A 26,689-nucleotide genomic window follows, 5' to 3' on the forward strand; every position below is an offset into this window, starting at 1 on the left:
CAGCTCTCCTTCCGGCAAACTTTCCTATCATAATGAATTGCAAAAGTTCATATCATTCATGCCTAAGTCCGAGATACGGAACTTTTCATTAGTGTATGTAAAGTATTAACTGAATACTTTTTTTAATTCGAGGTAACTTAGTGAGTTTTTCTATTGAAAAAATTTTTTGGAGTCGTGGTTTTATAACATTGATTATAGGTATTAGGATATAACCCCAACTTTACTTTATATCAGATACTAAGCAATTAATTGAAAAAAATGAATGCATGCCAAAAATGGTGCGTCAAATGAAGCCATTTGAGATTATATAGACCGCTAATTAAAAAGTTACTCATTAAGTTTAGTTTTCTAGTTTTCCATGTGATCTTTATAAGTTTTTCAAAAAATGTTGAATAATTCTAATTTATAACAATAAAACTAATTACTTTATAATGCGAATTTTAACCATATATTTATTTAACCCTATCACTTGTAGATAGGGTTAAAATTCCCTTCATAAAATATTTAGCTCATAAACGTAAACGTACGTAAACGTAACAGCCTGTGAATGTCCCACTGCTGGGCTAAAGACCTCCTCTCCTCTTTTTCAGGAGAAGGTTTTGAGCTTATTCCACCACGCTGCTCCAATGCGGGTTGGTAGAATTCACATGTGGCAGAACTTCAGTGAAATTAGACACATGCAGGTTTCCTCACGATGTTTTCCTTCACCGTAAAGCACGAGATGAATTATAATCACAAATTAAGCACATGAAAATTCAGTGGTGCTTGCCCGGGTTTGAACCCACGATCATCGGTTAAGATTCACGCGTTCTTACCACAGGGCCATCTCGGCTATTATTATTATATACTCATAGGCTGCGTCCAAATCTGACAAACGCGTCGCTTGCGAGCACCATGCTCTCAATAACGTAACACAGCATCAGTTTGGTGCGCATAGCTATCGCAACTTACGCTAGGGTCGCATAATTGTGGTTTCCACTGCGAGAAAAAAAAGGTCGCATAATTATACGCTCTGCGCACATTTTGAGCTCGCTTTGCTTACGTCTCTACAGGTATTCCACTGATTGATTGCACAACATAATGTTCAATTCGCAAACAGACGCATTCGTCAGATTTGAACAGTTAGGTTCTCCTACTAATATGAATAATATAAACTTATTGAATTGGATCTTTTATTAGTGTTATTTATTAGAGATATGTCGACAATGCGCGTAAGGTTTGTACAGGTGTTAGTAAAAAAGGTCTTCCTTGGGATTCAAGTTTGCCGCGAAAGCGTAACTGACAAACAGACAGAGTTACTTTATCCTTTATAATATTATTATAGATTAAGAGATATAAAAGACTCATTACCTGAAATTAGGTATATCTTGTACGTATAACCTTTTATATGAATCATAGACCGTTTAAACATTTGGTTAGAATAAATAAAAGTCAATTTTAAATATATCATTTAATATTTTCATACTTGATTCATATCAGTCATTGCGACAACACGGCGTGCCTTATTTTGAAAATAATTCCGCTCTGTCATGATATGTTCCCCAGGCTGACGTGATCGATTTTATGTGGAGTCAACAAGCAATATACATTATAACAATGTTTAACAATATTGAAGCTCACTGCTATGTTCCCGATGACAAAGACATGTAATCTGATGTTGGATTACTAAAACGTTTAAAAAGGAACTAACGTGGCCATCTTGTAAAGAAAACGTTAACAAAATAATATCGAATAGCAAACTCCGAGGTGAACCATCAAACTGTGCAATCTCCGAGGCGTCGCCGATACACATTTAACAGATAAATCAATCGATGACAGTAGCAGTGGGAACAATCATGCCTCGAATCGTCGATCACGATCGTGTTGCAATGCATAAATAAAGTAGCAGGCAATTCATATACTTCTCATATTTAAATAATAAAAAGTTATTTTTTTTTCTCTATGATATAAAATAATATCTATGCCTAGGCAAAATAAACGATCTAAAGTGTTACATAAACAGTGTAAAGAAAATAATATTTGGTTAATCGCTCATTAACACCACCACCGGCGAGGGCAGCAGACATGCGCCGGTGAGCGCGGCAACAACTAACAATACATGACAATAAATAAGTGTAAAAATCATGATGTCAAGAGTATATCAGATAAATAAAGTAAACAACAACGTCAAAAAAACAAAGTAGATACTGAAGAAGAGCCATAATGGACGCAAGATAGTTCATACAGGATATGATGCTTATACAACCCATGGCGCTGTATCTGGAATACAACGACGGCGCCCGTCGAGGCCGTTTCGCGGAGCTAAGTAAAGGCAGACCGACGAAGAGACCTCTACGGGCAGAAGTAACATTGACTAGATACGAACAATACATAAAAAATGTCTGCTGCTAAGCTACGAAGAAAATAATATAATAATACTTGGAAAAAATATTATGCGCTACATCTATACATATTGGTAAATCCACCTTTAAGTACAAGAAGAACGACCTAAGATAAAAGCTAGCCAATTCATTAATCTAATTATAAAAAAAACAATAAATGCAAGGCAATGGTCCTCGCGTTGCAAGCGCCGGGTATCCGAGCGGCTCACATATTTCGCGCTACGCAAATAAATTACGCTATATGAGTTAATATTGCAAACGATTCACTACATTTTAACAAATTTTCGATATAATCTAATAAGTATAGTATGAAGGTTAATGTATTCGTCTAATCTACACCTAAACCGGTAAAAATACCTACGAGGGCGAGTGCCCGCACTACCTGGAACGGTCGAACTAGCCTAAGTCCCGGACACTACTGAGAGAAACGACTACGTCATCGACCGGTTTTACACATCAACACGGGAAGCCGCGAACATCACATCCGATAAAATAAACAATTCATAGTAAAATTTTCAACAGTATCATGTAAATTTTGTCTTAATAATAAGAAAACCGGTCCGCCCCTGAGCAAACCTTTGAGCAAGTTAGGAACGTTCTCGAATCGGGTGGGAGCCGTCACCGCGTGGGCAGCGTGGGCCGCGTGGGCCGCGTGGGCGGACCGGCCGTGGACAGGACTGGACGGTGTGCGCCGAGCGTCGCTCGCGATCTCATCCCGGCGTCGCGACGGCGGCAACGTTACGTTAACGAAACAAACGCGGAAACACTACAATATAACTAGAACGATGGACGAAAATAGTCGGCGGAGGGCCACAACAACGCAACGAACGTATCAACTAGAGAACAGATTACATAGTCTTTTTGCGCACACAATGGATGGACACGTGAATTTTTTTTTATATATTTTTTATCCTTGGACGTTCTAAACATTCGTATCAAGTAAAGGATACTATTATTTACATATATGCCGAATCTCCAGATTCCATATTAAATATGTATATAATACAAAATAACTGCACGGTCACCTCTTCCCGTTTAACGATCGACGTAATCGATAAATAGTAAAATCTGCCTCTGACAGGGACGCGTCGCAGCGACGCGTCGCATAACGGGGATAAAATTCATTCGCGTAATAAAATACACCAACGCTATTACAAAAATACGAATCGACATCGACAATCGAAGGTGCAAAATATATAGGGAGCAATACAGTATCAAAATATACGTTTGGAGGAGTGACAACGCATATAAATAGAGGTCGCAAGATTCACGAACACCGATCGGCTCCGAAGCCGCAGTCGCGGGCGGGCGGCGCGGCGGGGCGGGGCGGCGCGCGTCTTGCACAGTTTGACGGTTCGGGGCGCCGCGCCGCCCGCCCGGCGGTCGATAACATTCCATCTTATAAAACGTACAAACGATCAATTCAGTCCTAAAACGACGATTATAAAAAGTTCACTAGTCGAGCGTCGGCTCGTAAAGTATAAATTCGTGTGCCGTCCTCGCGGACGGGAGCGGACGGCGCTCGGCGCGCTCAGGGCGCGCGGGTGTGCGGCGGGCGGGGCGCCGGGCGGTGCGCCAGCAGCGCTCGCAGCGCCGCCGCCGCCGCCTTCAGCGCCCGCACCAGCCGCTAGAAGTCGCGGCCCCGCGCGCGCGCGCCGCCGCCCGCCTTGGGCACGCGCCGCGTGCGCATCTCGCGGTCCACCTGCGGACACGGGCGGGTGAGACTCGGCCGGCGTACAGGTGGCTCGGGTGACCGATACCGGTGACGGCGTACCTCTAGTTCCTCGAGGCGTTGCGTGAGCGAGAGTTTTTGTTGCACGGCGAGACGCAACAGCTGGTTGAGAGTCTTCTTCTCCTCCTCGGCGCTGGAGAGCGCCTGCGTGAGCTCGTCGACCTGCGTGACGTACTCCTCGCATCTCGCCGCGAACATAGCACGCAAACCTGCGTGTCGGAATTGGTTTGATTTAGTTCCGAAACATGATTTACAGAACGTTACGTATTCTGTCACGACGCAAAATGTCACAATTTAAAGCACAAACTTGAGAAGGTGGCAGCGTCTTCTTTGAGCAGCCGTAGCTCGTTGCGCAGCTTGAGCATAGTCTCGGTGACGATGGTCTTCTCGGTCTCGTATTTGGACTTGAGGTTGGCGAGCGCCACTTCGGCGGTGTTCTTGTTGGACTTGAGTACGGTGCGCAGGGTGGCGATCTGTTCGCGCTTGGTGGACAGCAAGGACTTGAGCTTGATGACTTGCTCCTGCATCTCCGCCATCTCCGCGCCGCGCTCCTCCGTCTCCATTACTGATGCAAAGAATAGAGCATCACTTAATGACACGGTTAAGCATCGCGATGCGTCACTATGGCGGATACTTTATAAATAAATAACGCAATATAAATAATATTTTAAAAATTAATTGCTATTACTAAATACAATACTATAACTAAGCCCGACGAAGTTTAATGATCTTTCAATCTACTTCTAATAAATCAACGGTAACTCGAATCTACCTACTAAGTTCATATGTTTGATCAAAAGATATTAATAAATAGGCATACTCAACATTTCATATTAAATATTGTAACATAAGAATTCCTGCCACAAAACTCGCCCTTAACGACTCTCTCACGTTAAACAGATTTCTAGAGTTCCTCTTACATTGTGTTATATTGTTTTTCTTAAAATAAAAACTCTTCCCATGTAACAACATCGCATGCTTCCAAACTAAATGCAAATTTATATCACATCTTAATGTATTCGATTTTCGTGCAAAACTAAATGGAGAATTTTTAGAAATATTTTGATATTGTATATTAGATTTGGGATCGCAAAAGAAAGACGTGGTTTTAAGGTAATTGGGCACTGTTCTTGGACTTTTTCTACAATAATTACTCCCAGAATTGAATTCTCCATTACAATTTTGTTTACAAATGCTTTCAAAGTAATATGTTATTTCTTTAACTGATCGCCCCGAGCATAATATATTATTTTTATTTGTTTCTTCTTGGGACGATTTAAAAGGAACGTAATGATTGTGAAATTTTCTTTTCTTGTCCGACATATCAGTTTTTTCTTTTATTTCTTTCACATTATTATAAAAAAAACTTCTCGGTCTCAAAACGGAATAGGAGAGACTGATATCTGAAATTGATTTTATTTTAAAACGTGTGCCAAATTTTAAACGTGAAAATTTATAGTTAACAAGTAACGTTCTGGTACCTGGCTGGTGACGGTGTCGCGAGTCAAGCGCGGTGTCGAGCGCGGCGCGCAGGTGTGTGAGCTGGTCCAGCAGCGTGTCGGCCGAGCGCGCCACTAGCCCCGCCGCCCGCAGCCCCTCCAACTCGCCCGCCGCCAGCGCCAGCGCCTCGTCGTCTATGCCGCGGCCTTCACCTCCTGCACCTGGTATGGAAAGATCGGAAAATATTATATCTCTCTACGAACAATCGATGAAGTATACAATGATGTATATAGTCTCACCGTCCGTCTGTCCCGCGTGTTCGAGCAGCACTCGCTCGGGCTGAGTGCCGTTGACGGCACACACGTGGTGGTACAGCGCCGCCAGCGTCTCCGCCGCCGAGGCGAGAGCTGGCGCCGCAGAAGACAGCGCTCTACCCGCGCCTGAGGAATGAAAATTGAGATTTAGAGGTTTTAAAAATTGACCGGCGTGAAAATTGACACCGTCAGCGAGAGCGAGTACTCACCACCGGCGAGCGTGCGCAGTAAGTCGGCGTCGGCCTGCAGCGCCGCGCAGCGCAATTCCGCGTCGGCCACGCGGTCGCTGAGCTGCGCCAGCTGTGCGCGCTGCAGCGCGGCGGGCGAGCCGTCGGGCGGCGCGTCCAGTTCCCGCAGCGCGGCCAGCAGCGCGCCCAGCTCCCCGCCCGACACGCGCCACCACGTCAGCCACTTGGCCGCGCGCGACGCCACGCCCCCCTCCGCCTTGTCGTCCTCCTGCATCGCATCACGTTCGTTATTATACTTCAGCAAATACTCGACAAGTACTCGGGTTATGAGTCGGCGAGCACGTACCAGCGGCGCGCAGTCCCCGTGCAGCGCGTGCAGCGCGGCGACGCGCGACGACACGCGCGTGAGGCCGGCGCGCAGCACTCCGGCCGCGGCGCTCTCGCTCTCCGCGGTCGTTTGCGCCGTGCGGAGCGAGCTCGATAGTTGCGACTGCAAAGCAACATGATTACAATACGCATACAGTTTCAACACAAAAGGCGATTTTCCTGGGAGCTATAAAAAACTTTTTTGAAACAATTTTTCTTTTACTTGTTAGAATATAAAGTAGACTCACGTTTTCGTTGTGCGCTTGTTCGAGCTGCTTCTCGAGCCGTGATATCTCGTGTAAGTGCACCTCGGAGAAGAGGTCTGCGTGGTGGTCCGCGGCGCTGAGGTCTCCGGCGCCGGATGCGCCCGCCTCGCCGTCGTCGTCTGCGCCTTCTTCTGGCATACCTGAACAATGGAAACATATGATTGTAGCCGAGCCAACGAGTGTGGATTTATATGATTTGAGATTTTTATTGAGGATAATTTATTGTAAGCTTCTTTATATACATAAAGTATGTAAATATGCATATCATATGCACAGATTATTATAAAGATAAACTCAATACTATATGTTTTATTTGCATGTTCACCTCGTATACTGTACGCCAAGTTCGTAATATTGAATTGAGCTTCTCTACTGATATGCGCGTCTAATTCTTTCTTCGCCGCGAACTTGGCTTCTCGCTCGGCTTGTAGCGCTTCCAGCGCCTCCGCCAGCTGTCTTTCAGCAATACGCCGAAGCGCTGCCGTCTCGTCAGCAGCTGCCCGCGCAATTTCTGCCTCTTCACGCAGTTGTCGCACCTCATGTTTAAGCCCTTCAAATTCCACCTGGTAAATATCATGGCGTATATTTTTAAAGGGGCTTGTTCGTTAAATCTTCAATATATGCAATATATATTGTTGTTTATCTTCTCAATTACCTAGTTATATATATGTTGAATTAAAAACAACATTATATTCTTACCTGTGAGGACCGTAACGCTGACACCTGCTTTTGCAAAGATATATTTTCGTCTTCTAAATCCCCTATGTCAAGCAGAAGACGTTGCTCCCTTTGTCTCGCTTCTCTGAGCTCGGCTCGTAGAGCCGCTCTTTCAGACTCTCGTGTCGCTTTGTCTGCGCCGAGCTCTGAACTCTCCGCAAGCAGACGATCGCGTTCACTGACCACCCGTTCTAATTCGTGTCGTAACTAAGACAAAGTACATCAACTGTTAATCAACTTATATATAATTAAACGTTAAATGTGTACTGTATAATATTTTAATAAACTGTACTCACTACCTCTTATTAATTAATATTTTAGTTTTTAGAATTTTATGAAACATTTTGAAATTTAGTATCACTTAGTCGTGACGTCTGAATAAATTTATAAAAATTGTAAAAAGAATGGCAGTGTATACATTACTAATTTAATATATACTATATTGATTGTAAAGCAGTTTGATAGTTCATTTACATTGTTTGTATTAAAATATACAAAACAATGTTGATACATAAAAAGACTTATTAGGAGTTTATAGGCGTATCTAGACGGGTCATTTAGGTTAAATGGATATTCGGTGGCACTTAGTTGATTGGTGTCTAAAACAGGCGACACTAGGTGTGGTTGCTGACGTCATCGCGCGAGGTTAGACGTTTTTTACTCAATGAAAAAATGTAAGGTATTAATTGGATTATAATATTACAATATTGTTTGCCCAAATATATATAAATGCCTCAACTAAATTGGACGTTAATTTAATTTCAGAAAATAATTTTACACTCGATTCTTATATTTTTGACGGTCACGACGAAGGAATTGTAAAAAAAAATATTTATATAATAACTATACGCGTCCTTTATTGTACAGTTGAAGTGAAGTATAATAAAGCCTCGGGTTACGTCGTTGACTCGGTGACCCTATTCAATGACAAACTTATTGATAATTGCGCTCTCAATGTCTCGATTGATATAAATATATAAACTAAATTCGTTATGCCTAATTCAAAAATATCTTTCCATAGAACCACCAACTTCATGTGGACTTTTGTATCTTACGTACGAATAAAATCTTTTTAAACATACCGATCGTATTAAAAAAAAAAACGTTAATGTTACGCCATTTATTAAAAAAAAAACAGTTGAAATATAATCCAAATTCAAACACACACACAATAAGAGATTCCGCGACAGTAATTTCAACAAATAAACAACAAATCTTATTTAAAATATAACATAAAATACTTACACCAATTGGGCATAGAAGAATGTATTTATGACATATTTGATTTGAATATTAGTTACCATTCCAAAACAATTGAATATTAGATACCTACGATTATTATTATGTTTTCTTAGATTTTGGGTAAGTATTTTGAATTTGATGTTCGTAGTAACTTTTTTACTACCGGTATAAACTTAAACAACGATTACTGCTATAACCATGCAGTTTAATTTATGCAGCGTCATTCGCTTGCACTTAATCCATTTCTTTAGTGTAGAAAGCAGGGAGAAAAATGTATGAGAAAAAAAACAGTGACTGTCAGTGATTTCCAAAGGAAATGCTGTGGCAGGTGGATTGAGCCCATGCCGGTGGTTGAGGCACTTACGTACTCTGATGGACGTGCATAACAAGAAAAAAAAACAAATAATTTGTACAATAACAACTATATGTAAGGACGCTTTTTAATTTAAAAATGATATTAAAATGTAAAATTAATATTTCACCTGAAACGAGAAATGTTCCATTGTACGTTTGTACGTTGATACTGCAGGTAATGATTTTCAATACTAATCCAGCAATATCGAATTATAACCGTTGATTATAATTTATAAAATCTGTTTGAAATCAAGTCTACCTTCAATGTTACTTTCAAAAATATCCAGACTAAAAATTGGAGAACTTTCCCCATAAACAGCAACTTAATGTTGGAAAAAACTACAATAATTAATTAGCTGATATATAATTATACGTCGAGCAAATTTTGTAGTGTAAAAAATTGTCGTATTTTGTATATCGAAAAAACGTACTTTATTTTTTTCTAAAGAAACCGAGCATCAACTTTTTTCATACAACAACTGACAACTGCTGAAAAACTATCGAGTCACGTTTAATAGTTTTAAAAATCTATAAATAATCGTTTTTAAACGAACAATTATCGAATTGTTTGTTTTTAAATAAATTAACTCTTTTTACTCTTTTGACAAATTTACGAAAGTAAATTGATATTTAGTAACAAATATTTATTATTTAAATTTGTTTTTATAAAGTATCTAACTTTATAAAAATAGGTTGATCGTTTTTAATTAGTTGGATGTTTAATGTTTATTAGGCAATAAAGAAGTGAGACGTCGAATAAATTTCATACTGGCGTAAAAATTAAAATTTATAAAGAAAAAAATGTTTTCACCAGAATTACCTCACAAAGTCAGTGTAATGTTGAACAAACATTTTTATCTTACTCTACAATAGATAAGAGATTTTAGATTTAATCTTGATGAATCATTTTTATAATTAACTTTCATAAATGAATAAATTCGATTTTCATTTTTCGCCAAAACGTATTTTCTTAAATAATATTTTATATTTACCTACAAATTAAACAAAATTAAGAAATTATTTATTCAACGGTCAAAGGAAGGATTGCAAAGGGTTAAAATATTAATATTTTATTCAGTCTTAAGTGGTTCAGTATCAAAAGTGAGGGGCGTTAAATTATCCGATAAACAGTAGGTAACTACGAACTTACGAAGGAATGTGACTCAGTTGCAAACAATTGTTGGAAGCTGCAGATGATAAAAAAAATGGCCTGGATTTTTCATTGCCTCGCCTATTAACGCATCTAATATTTGCTAATTAGAAATAAACGTCAATTACTTGCAATGATTGTGATCGTTAAAATAAGTTATACCCTCCTCATACTTAAAATAGTGTATCGCAAAAACTGACAATGAATCAATGAATATTTATTATGCTACAAGTTTTCGGGATGGCGAAAAATTTATGATTTGGTATTTTATATATTATTATAAATGTATGTATGTATATATATAATGCTCTTTACGTATATATATATATATATATATATATATATTTTCACTATTTAATATTGAGATAAAAAATATAAAAATTTCGTGTCAAAATAGATTCATTTCCTTCGCATTATTAACACACGTAAACGAAGACATGCCTAAAATATTTCTGGTAATAAATATTTTTTTAATGAACTGTCCACTTATAATACTACCAGACACGGTATCACTACAGTAACAAATAAATAAGTTTTAAAGGGAAATATATAAAAAATCTGATATTTATATGATCAATCTTACTGCACTAAATAATTCGGTAGTAAATTCACGAAACTAACATCATGCAGATAACGATTCCCGAGACACGCTCCGCAGAGATTGACAATTCAAATTTAATGAATCCAGGGACCGAGCTCAGACATGATCTCGTTTGAAATAATGTGATGTTCGCTACACCCACAAATTCGTAACATAGTTTTGCAAATTAAACAACCAAATCCATTATAGGTATTGAAAGTTTAATTTGTAATTATATTGCTTAAAATATATATATTATAATAGTAATATAAAACTATAATAGGAGCTAACAGTAGATTTATAACTGGCTTACCGCCAAAAACCTATATCAACAGTATTCCATTATCTATGTAAACACCGCAAGCGACTTGAAATAAGAGACAAAGTTTGACAGGAGACTGTCGCAAAACACTGATTATAATTAACAATACACATATAATACACAAACAATACCTCTTCACCTTCACTCATTTTCGATGAATGACTACTGCATTCCACAATTGCACTGTTTAATGTAATCGGAAACGCGCCTGGCACATGTACAATACGTTCCGCATAATTCAGTAAACACTTCCATTACATCGCGTAGTCATGCAGTTTAAAAATCGAACACCATTGAATGGTAGAGAACATGTGAATCAAGGCCGGGAAAATAAAAGTATATTTCTGGATCGGTTTTATGGATTAACGGCTGCGCTTACGCCATTCGCGGCATTACATCACGTCCTATAGGGGTCTATTTCGTTTGTTCTAATATTGTGACTGAAACACTGATAACTAAGTGACTAATCACCGGCTTCTAAATTTACGGCGCTACAATGAATGATTTTTTAATTTTAATTTAATCGATCTTCAACGAAACAGCTTTTCAGTGTGCTCGAAACGACGTCCCGCATATACTGAACGAGGGTCCGGCGATGATTCACATCAATTGCTCTCATTTTCATTAGGCAGAACGTAGGCATATTTCGTCAGATGTGTCTGGGGTTATAGTGCATTAATAAGATAATGACGCTCTGCATAATCTCTTTAATGGACAACACATTCACTCTCTGTTTCAATTTGGGAAACTTGGCTATATGCGCTTGCGCATACTCTTATAGTTGTTTCCAGCATGTCCTGTTTTTAATGACAATGAATATGACGCTTCATCTCTATTTTTAAGCTCAACTGAAAACTATCGACTGCTTACTGTGCAAGCTATAAGACCGTTTCATAAAATATTTAAATGTTCGCGCGTTTATCAACGTTTGCGTATCAATGTTTACGAATTTTCAAAACACACAAGTACAAATATATTTTTCATTTTTCACGTTTTTTAAAAGCGTAATTAAATATCGATAAGATGAAATTTTTATATTTTTTAATTTAATACGTTTGTGAAACTAAGATAATATAAACGTCAAAGACAAGTTATAAAACAAGTCATCGGAATATAGAATACTAATTGTGTTGCTTTAATGAAATGCAGCAGCGAATTTAAAACAGCTGGTTCTAATTTGAAAGTAAAAGTAGAGATTTTATTATATTGTAATATTATTTCAATTGCAACTTGCATTTATTCCATGCATATATTTATAATTTTAATTTGTGTCATCTATTATGGAGAACTAATTTCTCCTGATATAAAATTCAAAGTTAGTGAGACCAGATATTTTTTTTTAATAATAATAATAAAATAGATAAATGTAAAAAGTAACGTACATTATAATATATAAGAGATAAATTGTATTAATAATTTCTGAAATATCTTGTAATATCACACAAATATAATACCGTTGTATTCTAGGGCTCAAACATATTGTTTTATTATGAACAAACCTTTAAAATTAACCATGTCTTTATATTAAAAATATATAGAGAAAGCCTCCAATTATTATTCTGTAACCAAGAATTGATATAACTTTAAAGATAAAAGTTATTCAAAAATATAAAAACACACAAATGTTAGTTTTGTTAGTTTAGTTTCAAAAAGTTAGTTCTATTTTATTTAATGATGGCAAGATGGTTCAATAGCTACAAAAAATTAATCTTGACCAAAGATTGAGGGTTAAGCCCACTGAGATGTCACTTGCTTAATTTCTGTATATAATTCATCTCACGAAACTTTGCATATAGCGAATGAAATTCTTTAACAAGTGTATCAACTAAACCACCATGCTGCTCCAATGCGGTTTAGTAAGTGAGTAAGCTTCAAACCTTCTGCTCGATAGTAAATGATTCCTTTGCCTAGAAGTGTGAGTTTACAGGCTGAAACTTTATTATTAAAGAAAGACTATGTGTACATACATAGTTATTCTTGTCTTTGTACAAGCTTACAAGGATTTTATAATTATTAGAAAAAACTAGAAAGTATAGTCATAGAGACATTTAGCTTTGTTGTCTAAAAGTTAATATATTATCCACATATTATAATATATGTTGAGAAAACTTTTAAGCATCTTGCGCAGAGGTATGTTTTCATTAGTTAAATGTTGCAAATACATTTATATTAAATTAAAGATTTATTGTTTTCTCTTTTACTGACAACATCAAATCAAAACCATTTTTGACATTTTGTTGGTTTTTTATTACCATACTGATCAGTTTTTACCTATTAAATCTCATATTTGTTCTTTCGTATTTTTCGAATAAGTCAAAATTTAATGCATAGACAAAAAATTAAATAGATTAATCAAATTTTCCACCTTATCAAAAAAAAAAAGCTATTGAAAAATGTTAAAAATTGTAAGCTATACAAAATAATTGAAAACAATGTATCTCAGAATTTCTATGAATGTGAAGTTTCATTATAATTGGCAATTAATTACAATCAAGTTTCAACCACTATATTTCTCTCTCTCTTTCTCAAATGAAAGAAGAGAAGCTATAATAGATTAATTAAATTATGTTCTAGTCTAATAAGATTATTTTTAAAGTTAATTAACATTTGTCTTAATTCCACTTGAGGAACAATAGATCAATTTCATTGACAATTAGCAAAACAACCTTAAATTTAGCTATATTATCTGAATTAATTAATATTAGTTACATTAAATCAAATTCAAATTCAAAGTCAATATTATAGCTAAATTAAAATATGCAAATATTAAATAAAAAAATAAAACAGTCAGCTAAGTTGATAGACAAATTAAAGGTGATATAAAATGATTATATATATTTAGAAACTAAATTTGTTATACACATGTATAAGCAACATTTTTTTTTAAATTGTATGGAAAAAGTACATAGCAAATTACATAATTTTAATGATTACTTCAAATACAAAAAAGAGAATGTTGTACATAAAATGAATGTTAATGATTGGAAATTTCGTATAAAAAATTTAAATCCAAGTTTAAATGTGAAAATTTTCAACAACTTTAATCTGAATATGTATAATTCAAATTTAAATTATGGAAGGTATCTTATTTAATATTTGAGTAATACAAAAAAAGAATAGTAATTTTTACTAAGAAGAATATATTTGTATATCTGCATATTTTATGAATATTATTTATATGATTTTTTTTTGAAGATCAATTCAGTTTGTATTACAATACTTATATTACAAACTCAATGTAAAGCTCACCTGTTTCGATTCTCCTTCAAGTTCGATAATTTGTAGGGTCAAGGAACTTTCCATTGCTGCCGATTCATTGAGGAGTGCATTTTCCTGTTCTATGCCACTTTGTGTTGTTACTTTTTGGGTTGTGTCAAGTTTCATTAATGCCTGCAAGGGAATGAAATAGTATATTTGCAAATATTATCAGTAGTTTGTAGTTTAAGTAAAATAGTTTTTATCATATTGTACCAACATTTGAAATATAATTAGATTTAAAATGTAGAATTGTTCATTATATGTAATTCTTTTTAAATTACTTGTTTCATTTGTTTTATAGTACAAGCAGTGTGTTTTAACCTAATCATTTTTAAATAAGTTTTCATACATATATTTAAAAAGTAGATCATCTTATGAACATTAGGTGTTAAAAATACAATTTAAAGTTACCGTTTGCACGTTAATGTGGCCATTAAGGCATGAAAAGTGAAAATATTACGGTATGTAGGCCATCTAACCTCCTGCGTGATCTCCAGATCGTGCTTTGTGTTTTCGTATAAACTCTCTAGCTCGTCGCATCGTAGCTGAAGGGAACTCTTTTCCTCCAGCAGCACCAGGCCGAGCTGCGCTGATTGTATCTTCTCACTGCTGGCTTGGTCCAGTTCCCGACTCAGCCTCTCGATCTCCGCCTTTAACTCGGAGATCGATAAATCATTTTGTGCCGTTCCTGCCATCTTGGGACAGTTTTACGGCTTTTACTTTAAAACTTCATAAACAAAGTAAATAATCTCAGAAAAACAACGTTAAAACGTGTAAAATCAATGTTTCTACATTCTCTCAACAAAAGTATAACGTCTTGACAGTTCAGTCGTTTCTGTGTTTTTTTTTAACTCATGACTTATTGGAAATTTGCTTCAACAGTGGATTCTAGTCTTTTGACTTCACATTTTTATGAGCTACTTATGGATGACCTAAATAGTAATTTAAAATATAAATAATCATCATTATTAAAATTAATAATATTTCCAATAAATATCTTTATTTTTATAGCATGCTATCTTTTCAATGTATGGTTTCCGCTTATGTAGGGTTGCCAACTGTATTTTGAATGCGGAAACACATTACAGTATCATATGGCAAATGAATCCCACTAATTACCATGAAAAGTATTTTGCTCTATGTATTAATTTATAATTTCATAATACTCAAATTAGTATTTTATTTTACTACGATATTAAAATTATAAATGTTAGTTCCAATTTTAAACCATCACTATCGCCACACTATATTCCTTTTAGGGCAACTTATTTATCGCATCTTTGCGTATATCTTTTGCATTATCCATATCGTATCGCATAATAGTGCGTAACTCAGATGGCATGAGATCAGCCTCCGTTTATAAATATTTTCTTGATTGGCCTGAGTTGAAGTCGTTACAAATCGCTATTTTAATTGCATTATAAAGGGACAGCGTTAATAAAGTTTATCAAAAGTTTGTTTTATAATAATTGCTAAACAATTATATAATCAAATAAACTAAACAAATATTACAAAAAAACAACTTAAAACCATTATTAAAAACTTTTACAAAAAGAGTTGGGTCATACAACTTACAATTTATTATAGAAGATGATTGTTGAATGATTCAGCTTTTTTATGTCAGCTTTAAAGAATCTTCTCGAGCAAGAATAAAACAATCGCATTCTTCAAAAGCAGCTAGAGTACATATTCATATATTTCTCAAGACGAACTACTTAAGGCAGAAGCGTGAAAGCAATTTTTAAAAATATATTTCGAGGAAACTGATTTAGACATCTATACTAACAACATGTCCCAAGCTATATTAGGATAAATGTCAGGGCACAACATAATGGCCTACATTTTTACAGTAGGCGGCGTCGTAATTCGACGAGATGAAAGTCATTTGCGACCAAGTAGAAAATTCATTACTTCTAACGATTTACAAGTAGAATCCAGATACACTAAAGTTGCGTTGGACTTTTCTGGAACAACGAAGTATTGAAATGATGAAAACAGACATGAAATGTGGAGTTTTAATAAGAACGATGTTTTCGTTCACCGTCAAGCACGAGATGAATTATAAACACAAATTAAGCACATGAAAATTCAGTGGTGCTTGCCCGGGTTTGTACCCACGATCATCGGTTAAGATTCACGCGTTCTAACCACTAGGCCATCTCGGCTCAAGAGCAGCTAACAATTAATTTAAAATCGCAAATGAAAAACTAATCAAATACAAAATTCCATTTATTTATTAACATCAATTGACTAACTTAAAATATTATCGCTTACAAAATTATTTGCCATTTATTTGTTATGTTTAAAAGATAAATATTATTTTAATTGTATTTTATCATATAACGATCATCAAAAACTTTACGAAACAATAATGATCACAGAAACAATAATGAAGAAAATGATATTATTCAGATTTAGTATAATGACAACACTGAGAACAAGGTTGAATTTCTTATAATAAAAATATTTCAAGGACCACAGAATTGATTGAATAAGTATATGCGGTATTGGGTAATAATTTAAAAGAAAATCGAATTGTAATATTTCAAATACTACAAACTATATCAATTATTCAAGCAATTTGTAACATTACTATTAGCACCTGTTAATGTATATTATCATGACGGTTTGAAGTACCTATTTAATAATATTCACAACGTTAATTGACAACACTAAAAATTTTAACAATAGTTTTTATAGTACTATCATATTATTGCTACAATAATTAGTTAATTTTGGAATGTATGATAATTATGAATAAACTCAAAATCAGACTTCATTGCAATAAGGTACTTATTATATACAAAAAAAAAAAAAATTCAATACTTACAATACAAAACCAATTTTACGGACGAAGTTTTACAATTTCTTACTTCTAAGATAACTCATACTTAAGTTTATTTGGAGATGTAGAGCCATATTTAAATAATTTTTATTAAATGAATTTAAAATCATTAATTCATTGTTTGTTTTACATATTCATTACAAATAATTTCACTTGTCTTTTAAAATTGTCAACGATAACAATCTAAATAACATATAATTATAAAAACATTTGTTGAGCCTGTTCACAGGTGTGTAAGATATTTAAAATTAAACATACAAATCTTGTTAGAATACCTGCCTATTTTTTATTTACTACTATATAATATTATGAACGATAACTGTTTGTGATCGTTAACTTATGTAAAATATTTTAAAATCCTATGACAAAGTTTTACTTAAAAAATATCTTCTTCGTGTCCTTTGGAAACTCATTTTTTTAACATAGGACCACCTACATATTTTAAAATTATAGCGTAGTTAGTTTTAGATTTAAATAACAGCTAATTTATAAATCTTACGCATTTTGACCTAGTATATTGCGCCAAAATGAAGGTTAAATTTAAAACTGAAAAAGGCTTTGTTTTTTTTTTTTTATTTATGAGTGTAATGCAATAAAATTAACGTTATAAAATAAATTACTCATTTTATAAAAAAAAGAAAAAATAATGTTACATTGCTCTTATGAAAACACAATTTTTTTTTATATAATATCTTTTGCACTATCAGTAGAGATATGGTATCGGTTTTAGACCGCTGCCAATGAAATAAATATCTTGGCAAACAAAATTTAGTAATTTCCACACCATACATGCTTAAATAATAATTTAATTAATTAATATATAATAACTACACTGTTATGGACACATCTGTATGAATATATTATTTGTACTAAATTATACTAATTGATAATTACAATAAAAACTGACATTTGTAATAGTATGTTCTATTTCGGAACTTGGCACCAAAATGGCGGGAAAAATATCGGTGAGTTAAAAAAAGAAATAAGATTATAATAATGAGCATAAATAATTCTATAATATCTATTTGTTTCTAAATGTTCTAAAATTGTATGTATGAAAATAAAAATCTGAGCAAAGATCAATTTGAATGAACCTTTAAAAACATGATTGTATACACTATCAATCTTATTAAGAAATATTTATTAAATGTTGCATATTATACAAAAAAAAACATTAAATCATTGTTTAATAACCCTTGTGAAATAATGACTTATATTTCATTCATGATTTTTATTTAGGCTATATCTGTAAGATGAATTAATTGTTTTTGACATTTTATTAAAATAAAAACAAATCTATAAAAATACAATTTCCGAAAGATAACCCTGACAAAATTATTAAGTTCAATAATAAATATCGGTTATGACAATAGTCGAGATATGTTTTATATCCTTCTATGACTATTCAACACCATTTGAATACAAATCGTTATAAGAAATACTAAGCATATACAAACTTTTTAATGTTTACTTTTTAGAAAGGCTTTTTTATTAAAAATGTATAAAAAAAATCGAGACCTAATTACCCAAAAGATATGCTGATAAACTTTAGTCAGCTTAGCTATAAGGTATTATCCGAGAATATTCATTATTATTTTAAATCATTATAAAATATAAAGTAAATTATTTATTGCCCTACATAACAGAAAATTTACGTTTATTATTAATAATAATATCAGCCGGGAAGACAATTTCATTAAACTATAATATTATAATATCTATTTTACCTACTTATAAATAATTAGATTAATTGTAATTAAATTTTATTATTAATAATTATTATCAATAAGTACATACCTACTTTATAAGAATAATAACATAAAAAGGTTAATAAATTATTTTTATATTAATATGTATGAGAATTATTAATTTATGTTAAAATTATTATTAACAATATTTAGAATTAAGGTAAAGATAGACTAGAGATACTGACAGACAGAAGTAGAGAAAGGCAAGGGTTTTTAAAGTCCGCATAAAGATACCGAAATATCTTGGTTTATAAATAATGTAATATAATTCCGATAAAAGGTTAAATTTTATATTTGTAACGTTGTTTCGTAATATATAAAATTATAGTATAATAAAACATTATTTAGTTTAAAGTTGAAATAAATTTAAAAAAATATATATAATATATATATTCTTTGAAATTAAATGCCACGTGCCATCTGTCTAATTTATTATTAATCAATTAATTGTATGATTACAACGTACGCAACTTACGCAAAAAAAAATCAATAAATATTTAGTCATTTTTTAGGCATAATATTGGTAATTTGTTTAGAGTTTAAATTTTAAAATGAATAATAAAAACAAACAAGTTGATTGTATTACTTTTTCGGATTTTTGTAATTTTTTTAAATATATATTTTAATGCTACGGAGGATTTATAAAAAAATTACATTATGGCACAATTGGAGGCCGGTTCTTCTCGAGATGGTAGCGGTGGTCGCGCCGGAGCGAGGACTTCTGCCGATTCAGGTTCTGGCATTGTTATGGGAGAATCTTTCCTTACTGACTGCTTAGATACCTCTTGGGCCTTCTGCGGAGGGGGTAATTTTGGTTCCTGAGGAGTTTGTTTCTGCTCCGTGAGGGAACTGGTACTTGGTGTTCTTGCACGAGATTGAGCTAAGGAGACACGACGTTCGCGGGTATTAATGATCGAAGTAAGATACGGGATCTGATTGCTGATCGCCATCATGAAGGGCTTGTAGCCGATGCTGTAATGTAATAATAAAAAGAAATAAGTCATGTTATCTAAAAATATTGTAATATTTGAGTTATTTATGTTTTGTATATACATAACTTTTGTCTTTTGCGTGGACATTAACGTATTCATACACTCATCAACATGTTTAGAAGAACGACTTATTAGTATGTAATATATTCGCATTACATATTGACCATCTACATCAATTAGGTAACTTAAAAAAATATATTTAAATATTTTAACCGAGTTAATTTTGTATTTCTCAGATAGGTGTTTTTTAATTAATGAGTATCACTAAAAATATGGTCAGACCTAAAGCAGGAGATAAACTTTCATATGTTTAAATAATTTTCTCTTTACTTTACGAATAAAGTTGCTACTTAATTTATATCTTTTTTGCGTTCGTGTAATATTCAAGAGTGTATTTGATGTTTTATTACATCATAAACAACATTTTACTATCAAACGGCTACGCGCGACGAAAGCGCCATAGGTACACAGTGGAAATTCCCCGCCTACGTACGAAGCGCTTTGAATCCACATTCATCATCCGCACTGTGAAACTGTGGAATGCTTTGCCTGAGTCCGTATTTCCTGATAGGTACAACGTTGGTGTCTTTAAATCCAGACGGAAAGGTTTCTTTTAGGCAAGCGTGCTACATCTTAGACCGTGTCGATGCTTAAGATCAGGCAAGTCAACGGTCAAACAATTGCCTATTAAATATAAAAAAAAACAACATAAATTGCCGTCGGCGTGGACAGCACACACGCGACTGACCACTCAGCGTCGGTCCAGGCGCGCAGGTCGGCGAGCGCAGCGCGAAGGCGGAGCGCGGCCTCCAGCGACACGTCGGGCCCGCGCGCCGCGTTCACGCAGCGCAGCACGGCCAGCGCGTCCCGCAGCGCCACCGCCACCACCAGCGCCCACTCCACGCAGCTCGCCTCCGTCATTAGCTGCAGCAGGTACCTGCCGGAGGGATTGATCATCTCGATGAACTACAGCCAAAAGCCTGCAGGCAGCCAAGTTGGGAGCGGACGGACAGTGCAGCACGATATATTTTGGACAACTTCTGGAATGGTCGAGTAGACGTGGAGTAGGACACCTGCATGTTTTGTAATGAATATGTACAGAGTGATTAGAACCTGAGCTGCACGTGCGCGGTGTGGTCGCCGCGCTCGGCCTGGTGGTGGTGCAGGCGCTCCATGAGCGCGGCGTACCGGCGCTCGTCGGGCGCCGCGTCGGCCGCGTCGCCCGCGCCGCCCCACGCCACGCCGCCGCCCTCCGCCACGCTGCCCTCGCCCACGGAGCTGAACGATCTTGTGATTACTCAAGCGACCATCGGCGATTAACATAGTAGGATTCAATTTAGACATCAGCTTACGACTACTTTTATAGCCTCATAATTTTCTAATCACATAAAAAAAAGGTTTCTATTGAGGGCCCTAAGAAAGACAGATTTCAATTTTTTAATAATATTTTGAATATAGAATTTGACATCGACTTTAAAAGAATATTTATTTTTCAGGTATAAAATAATATTTTTTGTTTTTTTACAGAATAGGTTTGCGAACGAGCACATGGGCTGATGGTAAGTGGTCACCAACGCCCATAGACATAAGCATTGTAAGAGATGTTAATCATCGCTTAGATCACCAATGCGCCACCAACCTTGAGAACTAATATGTTATGTCCCTTGTGCCTGTAATTACACTGGCTCACTCACTCTTCAAATCGGAACACAAAAATAACAAGTACTGCTGTTTTGCGGTAGAATATCTGATGAGTGGATGGTACCTACCCAGACGAGCTTGCTCAAAGCCCTACCACCAGTAAACATATAATAATCAAAAACTTTATTTTATACGAAGATTATATACGTATTCCCGAGCGTACCTGAGCGGCGCAGGGGAGAGCGGCGCGCCGGCCGCCAGCGGCAGCGCGTTGCGCAGCGACAGCGACACGTAGCCGCTGTCGCCGCACAGGCTGTCGCACTCCGCCGCCGGGCTGCTCGGAGCTGTCGGAGGACGTTGCATACAAAGTTCAGTTTTGAGTAGAATTAAGAGTTTGTAAACCGCAGTTTTTTGAAAGCCAATAAATTTATTGAAACAATAAATTTGAAGCTTCTAGTGAGGCTTGGATAAAAATGAAACATTTTTTTTAAAACTATAGGTACATGTAATATAACATAAAAAATAGACCTGGCACAACGCTGGTCTTCCTCTGCGGGAAGTCCGTGTCGTCGGGCGCGGGGTAGGGCCAGCTGAAGTCCTCGTGCAGGCGCCGCAGACACACGACGGCCGCGTCCACGCGCGCCGCCCGCTCGCGCTCGCCCGCCAGCCACGCCACCAGGTGCAGGTCCAGCGCCGCCGCCAGCCGGCCCAGCGCCAGCAGCCGCGCCGTGGACAGCAGCAGGCGGGCGTGGCGCTGGATCATCATGTCGATGAAGAACTCCTCCGCCGTGCCGCTGTACGTGTCCCTGGACGATACATCGACCGGAGCGTTCATCGGAGTAGGTCATGAGTAAAAACCAGTTATGAATTTAAAATAAACATATAATATTAAACGTTTAACCATAACAATTATATGTAGAGATTAGATCTGCCCGTTTCAGATCGATGTACATAGTAATGAAATCGGTTGAGCCTCGACGCGCACCTGTCGCTCCTGGCGGGCACGGACTTCTTCCGCTTGACGGCGGCGGTGGCGGCGCTGCGGCGCGGCGCGCTGGCGGCGGGCGGCGAGGGCTCGCGCGGCGCGGCCGTCGTGCTGAAGCTCCGCCCGCGCGCGCCGCCCAGCTGCAAGCGATCCTTGCACATGAACGAGACACCGTTGATATCACCCTAACTTCTTATGATCCGTGCCACGTTTCAGAACCGACCTCGACGATGGGATACTACTTGTTCACTGAAGATTATGCTTTGATTTTTTTTTATCGAATGACTTGACATTCGAAATATTTTTTTAAGAACAAGTTGCGGCCTATCTGTCAATATTTCATATAAAATTGCGGTTGTAAGGAGAGCTCCGAGGTGCAGAAATTATAACTACAGGTACCAAACGATATGTCGACTAAATTCATCGGCAATTAAAATTTCCCTCGATATACTACCGAGTTATATTATTTACATCGCTTATGAAATTTTAATTATACAATTCAAAGTATTCCTCGGCAACGCGCTAGTAGTAATTACTACGTAATAATTACATTAAATTCGTATACGTTACTTAAGGTTTAAATTTTGATAAATTAATTCTTATACTACTGGGATTAAACTGGGAACAATGTGAGAAAAACCGGATAACGAACAGTTTATTTATAAGTATACGGTTATTCCGTAAAGTTTAATTTTATAAATCTATTCTATTTCTTTCTCACTCTTATAAACGGACAGGACCGGAGAGAGTTCAGGCGCACGACTCAAACATTGGAACCTGGCATATCGGGGTTTGAACCTATTTATAGAACTAACGAGATAAAATATATAATGCAGATATCATACATTATTGCGTAACAGCCTGTGAATATCCCATTGCTGGGCTAAAGACCTCCGCTCCCTTTTTTGAGGAGAAAGTTTGGAGCTTATTCCACCACGCTGCTCCAGTGCGGATTGGTGGAATACACATGTGGCAGAATTTCAGTGAAATTAGACACATGCAGGTTTCCTCACGATGTTTTCCTTCAGCGTAAAGCACGAGATGAATTATAATCACAAATTAAGCACATGAAAATTCAGTGGTGCTTGCACGGGTTTGACCCCACGATCATCAGTTAAGATTCACGCGTTCTTACCACTGGGCCATCTCAGCTGATTACTCGGGATTACTAAATATTATTTTGACGGAAATAACTTTGCCAAATTACTTTTAAAAAATTGCGTTTTCATTAAATAAAATAATTTCAACCGATTGAACTGATTAGAAAAAAAAATGACAAGCTTAAAACAATACATTATAATCATACCTGCATACTCCCGAGTATAACGGACAAGTCCTCAGCATTTGGGCTGACGCTCTGCGACTGCACTATTTGTCCATATTTGGTTTGGACGTTTATCGAGTTTCTAGGAGAGTCGACATCGTTTGGATCTAAATAATAAAAAATAGGATTGTTTAAATATAATTTAACTTAAATATATATATATATATATATTATAGAATTTAGATGGCTCAGTATGGATCATGGATCTTAGCCGAAGGTATTAATGTACTTTAGAATTTATAACAATTATATAAAATATATGAAATAACCGGGAATAATGATGGTGCATGTGCCGACAGTTACACCGAAATGTTACACGTGTCAACCGTCAATCAGCTCGCAGTGAGACAGCGTCATATAAGGTTGAAATTATTTTTCTTCCTAATAGTCGGATATTTACGTACTTTAATAAACGACTACATTAAAATCAATACATATAAGGCATAAAAATTATTTAAACATAAGAGACAAAGTATAAAAATTAAAAACATTGGTTTTTTGACTCACCAATAGCTCTTAAGAAGCGCACAAGATCTCTCGCGAGGTCCCACCGCTCTTGCTGTAACGCTGTGTCCAACAACTGCGTCGCTAACTGCCGGCTTACTGTCGAACTTTCTAGATTCTGCAATTATTATACAACAATAAAAATTAAGAAGTAGGTATAATTAAAAAAAAAGGTAGTGTAAGTTTATATATTAGAATATACGTCCCCTGTTTCCTTTTAAGTTTTAAAAATAACATTAATGAATTATTCAATCAGTGTCATGTCAATTTGTCTTGCGTAATAGTTTTTTTTTTAATTATTATTTATTGAATTTAATTTTTAATTATTATTACTAACTGGTTTTACTATTTTGTATGTAATTGTTTTAGGTTCTAATTTTAATCATTTTTGTCTCCCTATTTACTTTCTGCTTCTTATTTATATTAGATATTAATGGAAACTTGATTGGTTTATATGTTATTTATATTAGATATTAATGGAAACTTGATTGGTTTATATGTTATTTATATTAGATATTAATGGAAACTTGATTGGTTTATATGTTATTTATTATTTATGTGTAACTGCACTGTTTATTTTCCAAAAAAAAAAAAAATATTTATATTCTATATTTCAACTGAATTGTGAATACTGAACCTTAAGCTGCAAAATATATAAAACGTCTTAAACAGGAAACTTATACAATGACAAAAATAAAAAGAATCATTATGTTTCAATTACTGCGCAAAAGTGTAACTATTTTATTATTTATTTAACATACTTGTAATATGATGAGATAGGAGGCAGCTGTATCCAGCATCTTACGTTGCAAGCACTCTTGGAACAGTTCCTTCGGCTTGCCGGCAGCGGAGAACAAGTACGCCCATAGTGCTATTTCCGTCTTCCTTGCACATTGTACTACAGTCTAACACAATAAAAAAAATTAATATAATGACATTATAATTAGTTTGAATGATTTACCTTAGTCATTTCAATAAAACTAAACTAAATTTCAAATATATTCAATAATTATTTCATTAGCATATAGTAGTTATATAGTATTATTTTATGGCAATAATATTCTCAAATTATATTAGGTCCTTACATATGAAATTAGCGTTTTGTCGTACTGACTACTTTGATCTGAAATATCTCCTCTTTGGTTAAGAATTCCAAATTCAAATTTATAAATTCATTTAACTGGTACATTTGGGGTTTGAAAAGAGTCATTCATTTGTGTTTTCCTCATTATTTTTTTCTTTGGCGTCGCTTATTACCGCACAATGGAAAACATGAAATATCGGTATATTTACGAGTACGAGTTCTACCGCGGCACCAGTGCTGCAGAAACAGCTCGAAGGATTAATGATGTGTACGGCGCTGATGTCGCAAAAGAAAGCACGGTACTTTTTTGGTTTCAACATTTTCGTTCTGGAAATTTCGATCTTCAGAACCAACCCCGTGGACGGCCGGATACCAAAGTGGAAAATGAAGAATTAAAGGCTATTGTGGATGCGGATCCATCACAAAGCACTTCAGAGATAGCTGCAGGGTTCTGGGTAAGTGATAAAACTGTATTAATCCACTTGAAGCAAACCGGGAAAGTAAAACAACTTGAACGATGGGTACCTCATGAATTGAGTGAATCGAACTTGCAAACACGCGTCGACTGCTGTTACTTTGCTCAACCGACACAAAAATGAATGATTTTAAATCGAATCATTACTTGTGATGAAAAATAGATACTGTACGATAATCGGACATGCTCGTCCCAATGGCTGGACCCTGGAGACCCAGCCAAGTCTTGAACTAAACGAAAATTGACTCAGAAAAAGTTACTTGTGAATGTTTGGTGGACTAGCGCTAGTGTCGTTCACTACAGCTTTCTAAAATCTGGCCAAACAATTAAGGCAGATATCTATTGTCAGCAACAGCAAACCATGTAGGAAGAACTAGCTGCTAAACAACCGAGATTAGTCAATCGCTCTAGGCTACTGCTGCTTCACGACAACGCAAGACCACACACTGCACAACAAACATCCACTAAGTTAGATGAGCTACAATTGGAATGCCTGCGACATCCACCGTACAACCCGGACCTTGCTCCAACAGATTACCATTTTTCCCAGAATTTGGACAACTTCTTACAAGGAAAAAATTTCAACTCCGATGCGGCAGTCCAAACCGCCTTCAAAGAGTTTATTGATTCTCGCCCCCATGGTTTTTTAGTAAAGGGATCAATGAACTACCTTGGATACGGCAAAAGTGCATAGATAACAATGGTGCATACTTTAATTAATTAAATATATTTTACAAAAAAAAAAATTGTATTTATATTTCTCCCGTACAAAACGCCAATT

The 26,689-nt window shown here is 35.7% G+C and overlaps 2 protein-coding genes across 5 annotated transcripts in view; both read right to left on the bottom strand.

Moving 5' to 3' along the window:
* Positions 1 to 1,435: 1,435 nt before the first annotated feature.
* Positions 1,436 to 15,133, bottom strand: LOC126774957 (protein bicaudal D). Of its 2 annotated transcripts, XM_050496637.1 has the most exons (12): positions 14,790 to 15,133; positions 14,302 to 14,442; positions 7,387 to 7,611; positions 7,013 to 7,250; positions 6,670 to 6,827; positions 6,402 to 6,545; positions 6,077 to 6,323; positions 5,853 to 5,993; positions 5,595 to 5,774; positions 4,421 to 4,678; positions 4,156 to 4,322; positions 1,436 to 4,083 (listed from the first exon to the last, which is right to left on the bottom strand). In XM_050496637.1, the coding sequence occupies exons 1-12, from the start codon at positions 15,003 to 15,005 to the stop codon at positions 4,009 to 4,011; spliced, it is 2,190 nt and encodes a 729-aa protein (XP_050352594.1). In that variant the 5' UTR covers positions 15,006 to 15,133; the 3' UTR covers positions 1,436 to 4,008. The 2 variants fall into 2 exon arrangements, with proteins under 2 accessions (XP_050352594.1, XP_050352595.1); XM_050496638.1 differs by lacking the exons at positions 14,302 to 14,442; positions 14,790 to 15,133 and adding an exon at positions 11,184 to 11,740.
* A 3,890-nt stretch (positions 15,134 to 19,023) lies between these two features.
* Positions 19,024 to 26,689, bottom strand: part of LOC126774941 (guanine nucleotide exchange factor subunit Rich) — a 29,250-nt gene continuing 21,584 nt past the window's right edge. The window contains exons 18-26 of one of the 3 annotated variants that reach the window (XM_050496610.1): positions 25,111 to 25,254; positions 24,353 to 24,467; positions 23,828 to 23,952; positions 22,522 to 22,661; positions 22,065 to 22,342; positions 21,760 to 21,880; positions 21,009 to 21,173; positions 20,644 to 20,832; positions 19,024 to 19,875 (exon numbers count right to left, since the gene is read on the bottom strand). In XM_050496610.1, coding sequence (XP_050352567.1) covers positions 19,554 to 19,875; positions 20,644 to 20,832; positions 21,009 to 21,173; positions 21,760 to 21,880; positions 22,065 to 22,342; positions 22,522 to 22,661; positions 23,828 to 23,952; positions 24,353 to 24,467; positions 25,111 to 25,254 — 1,599 coding nt within the window. In that variant the 3' untranslated portion in view covers positions 19,024 to 19,553. Of the gene's footprint in view, positions 19,876 to 20,643; positions 20,833 to 21,008; positions 21,174 to 21,759; positions 21,881 to 22,064; positions 22,343 to 22,521; positions 22,674 to 23,827; positions 23,953 to 24,352; positions 24,468 to 25,110; positions 25,255 to 26,689 lie in introns of all 3 variants that reach the window. The other 2 variants (XM_050496609.1, XM_050496611.1) reach the window with 2 other exon arrangements.

Source organism: Nymphalis io, chromosome 17 (genome assembly GCF_905147045.1).
Source record: "Nymphalis io chromosome 17, ilAglIoxx1.1, whole genome shotgun sequence".
Taxonomy (NCBI): domain Eukaryota; kingdom Metazoa; phylum Arthropoda; class Insecta; order Lepidoptera; family Nymphalidae; genus Nymphalis; species Nymphalis io.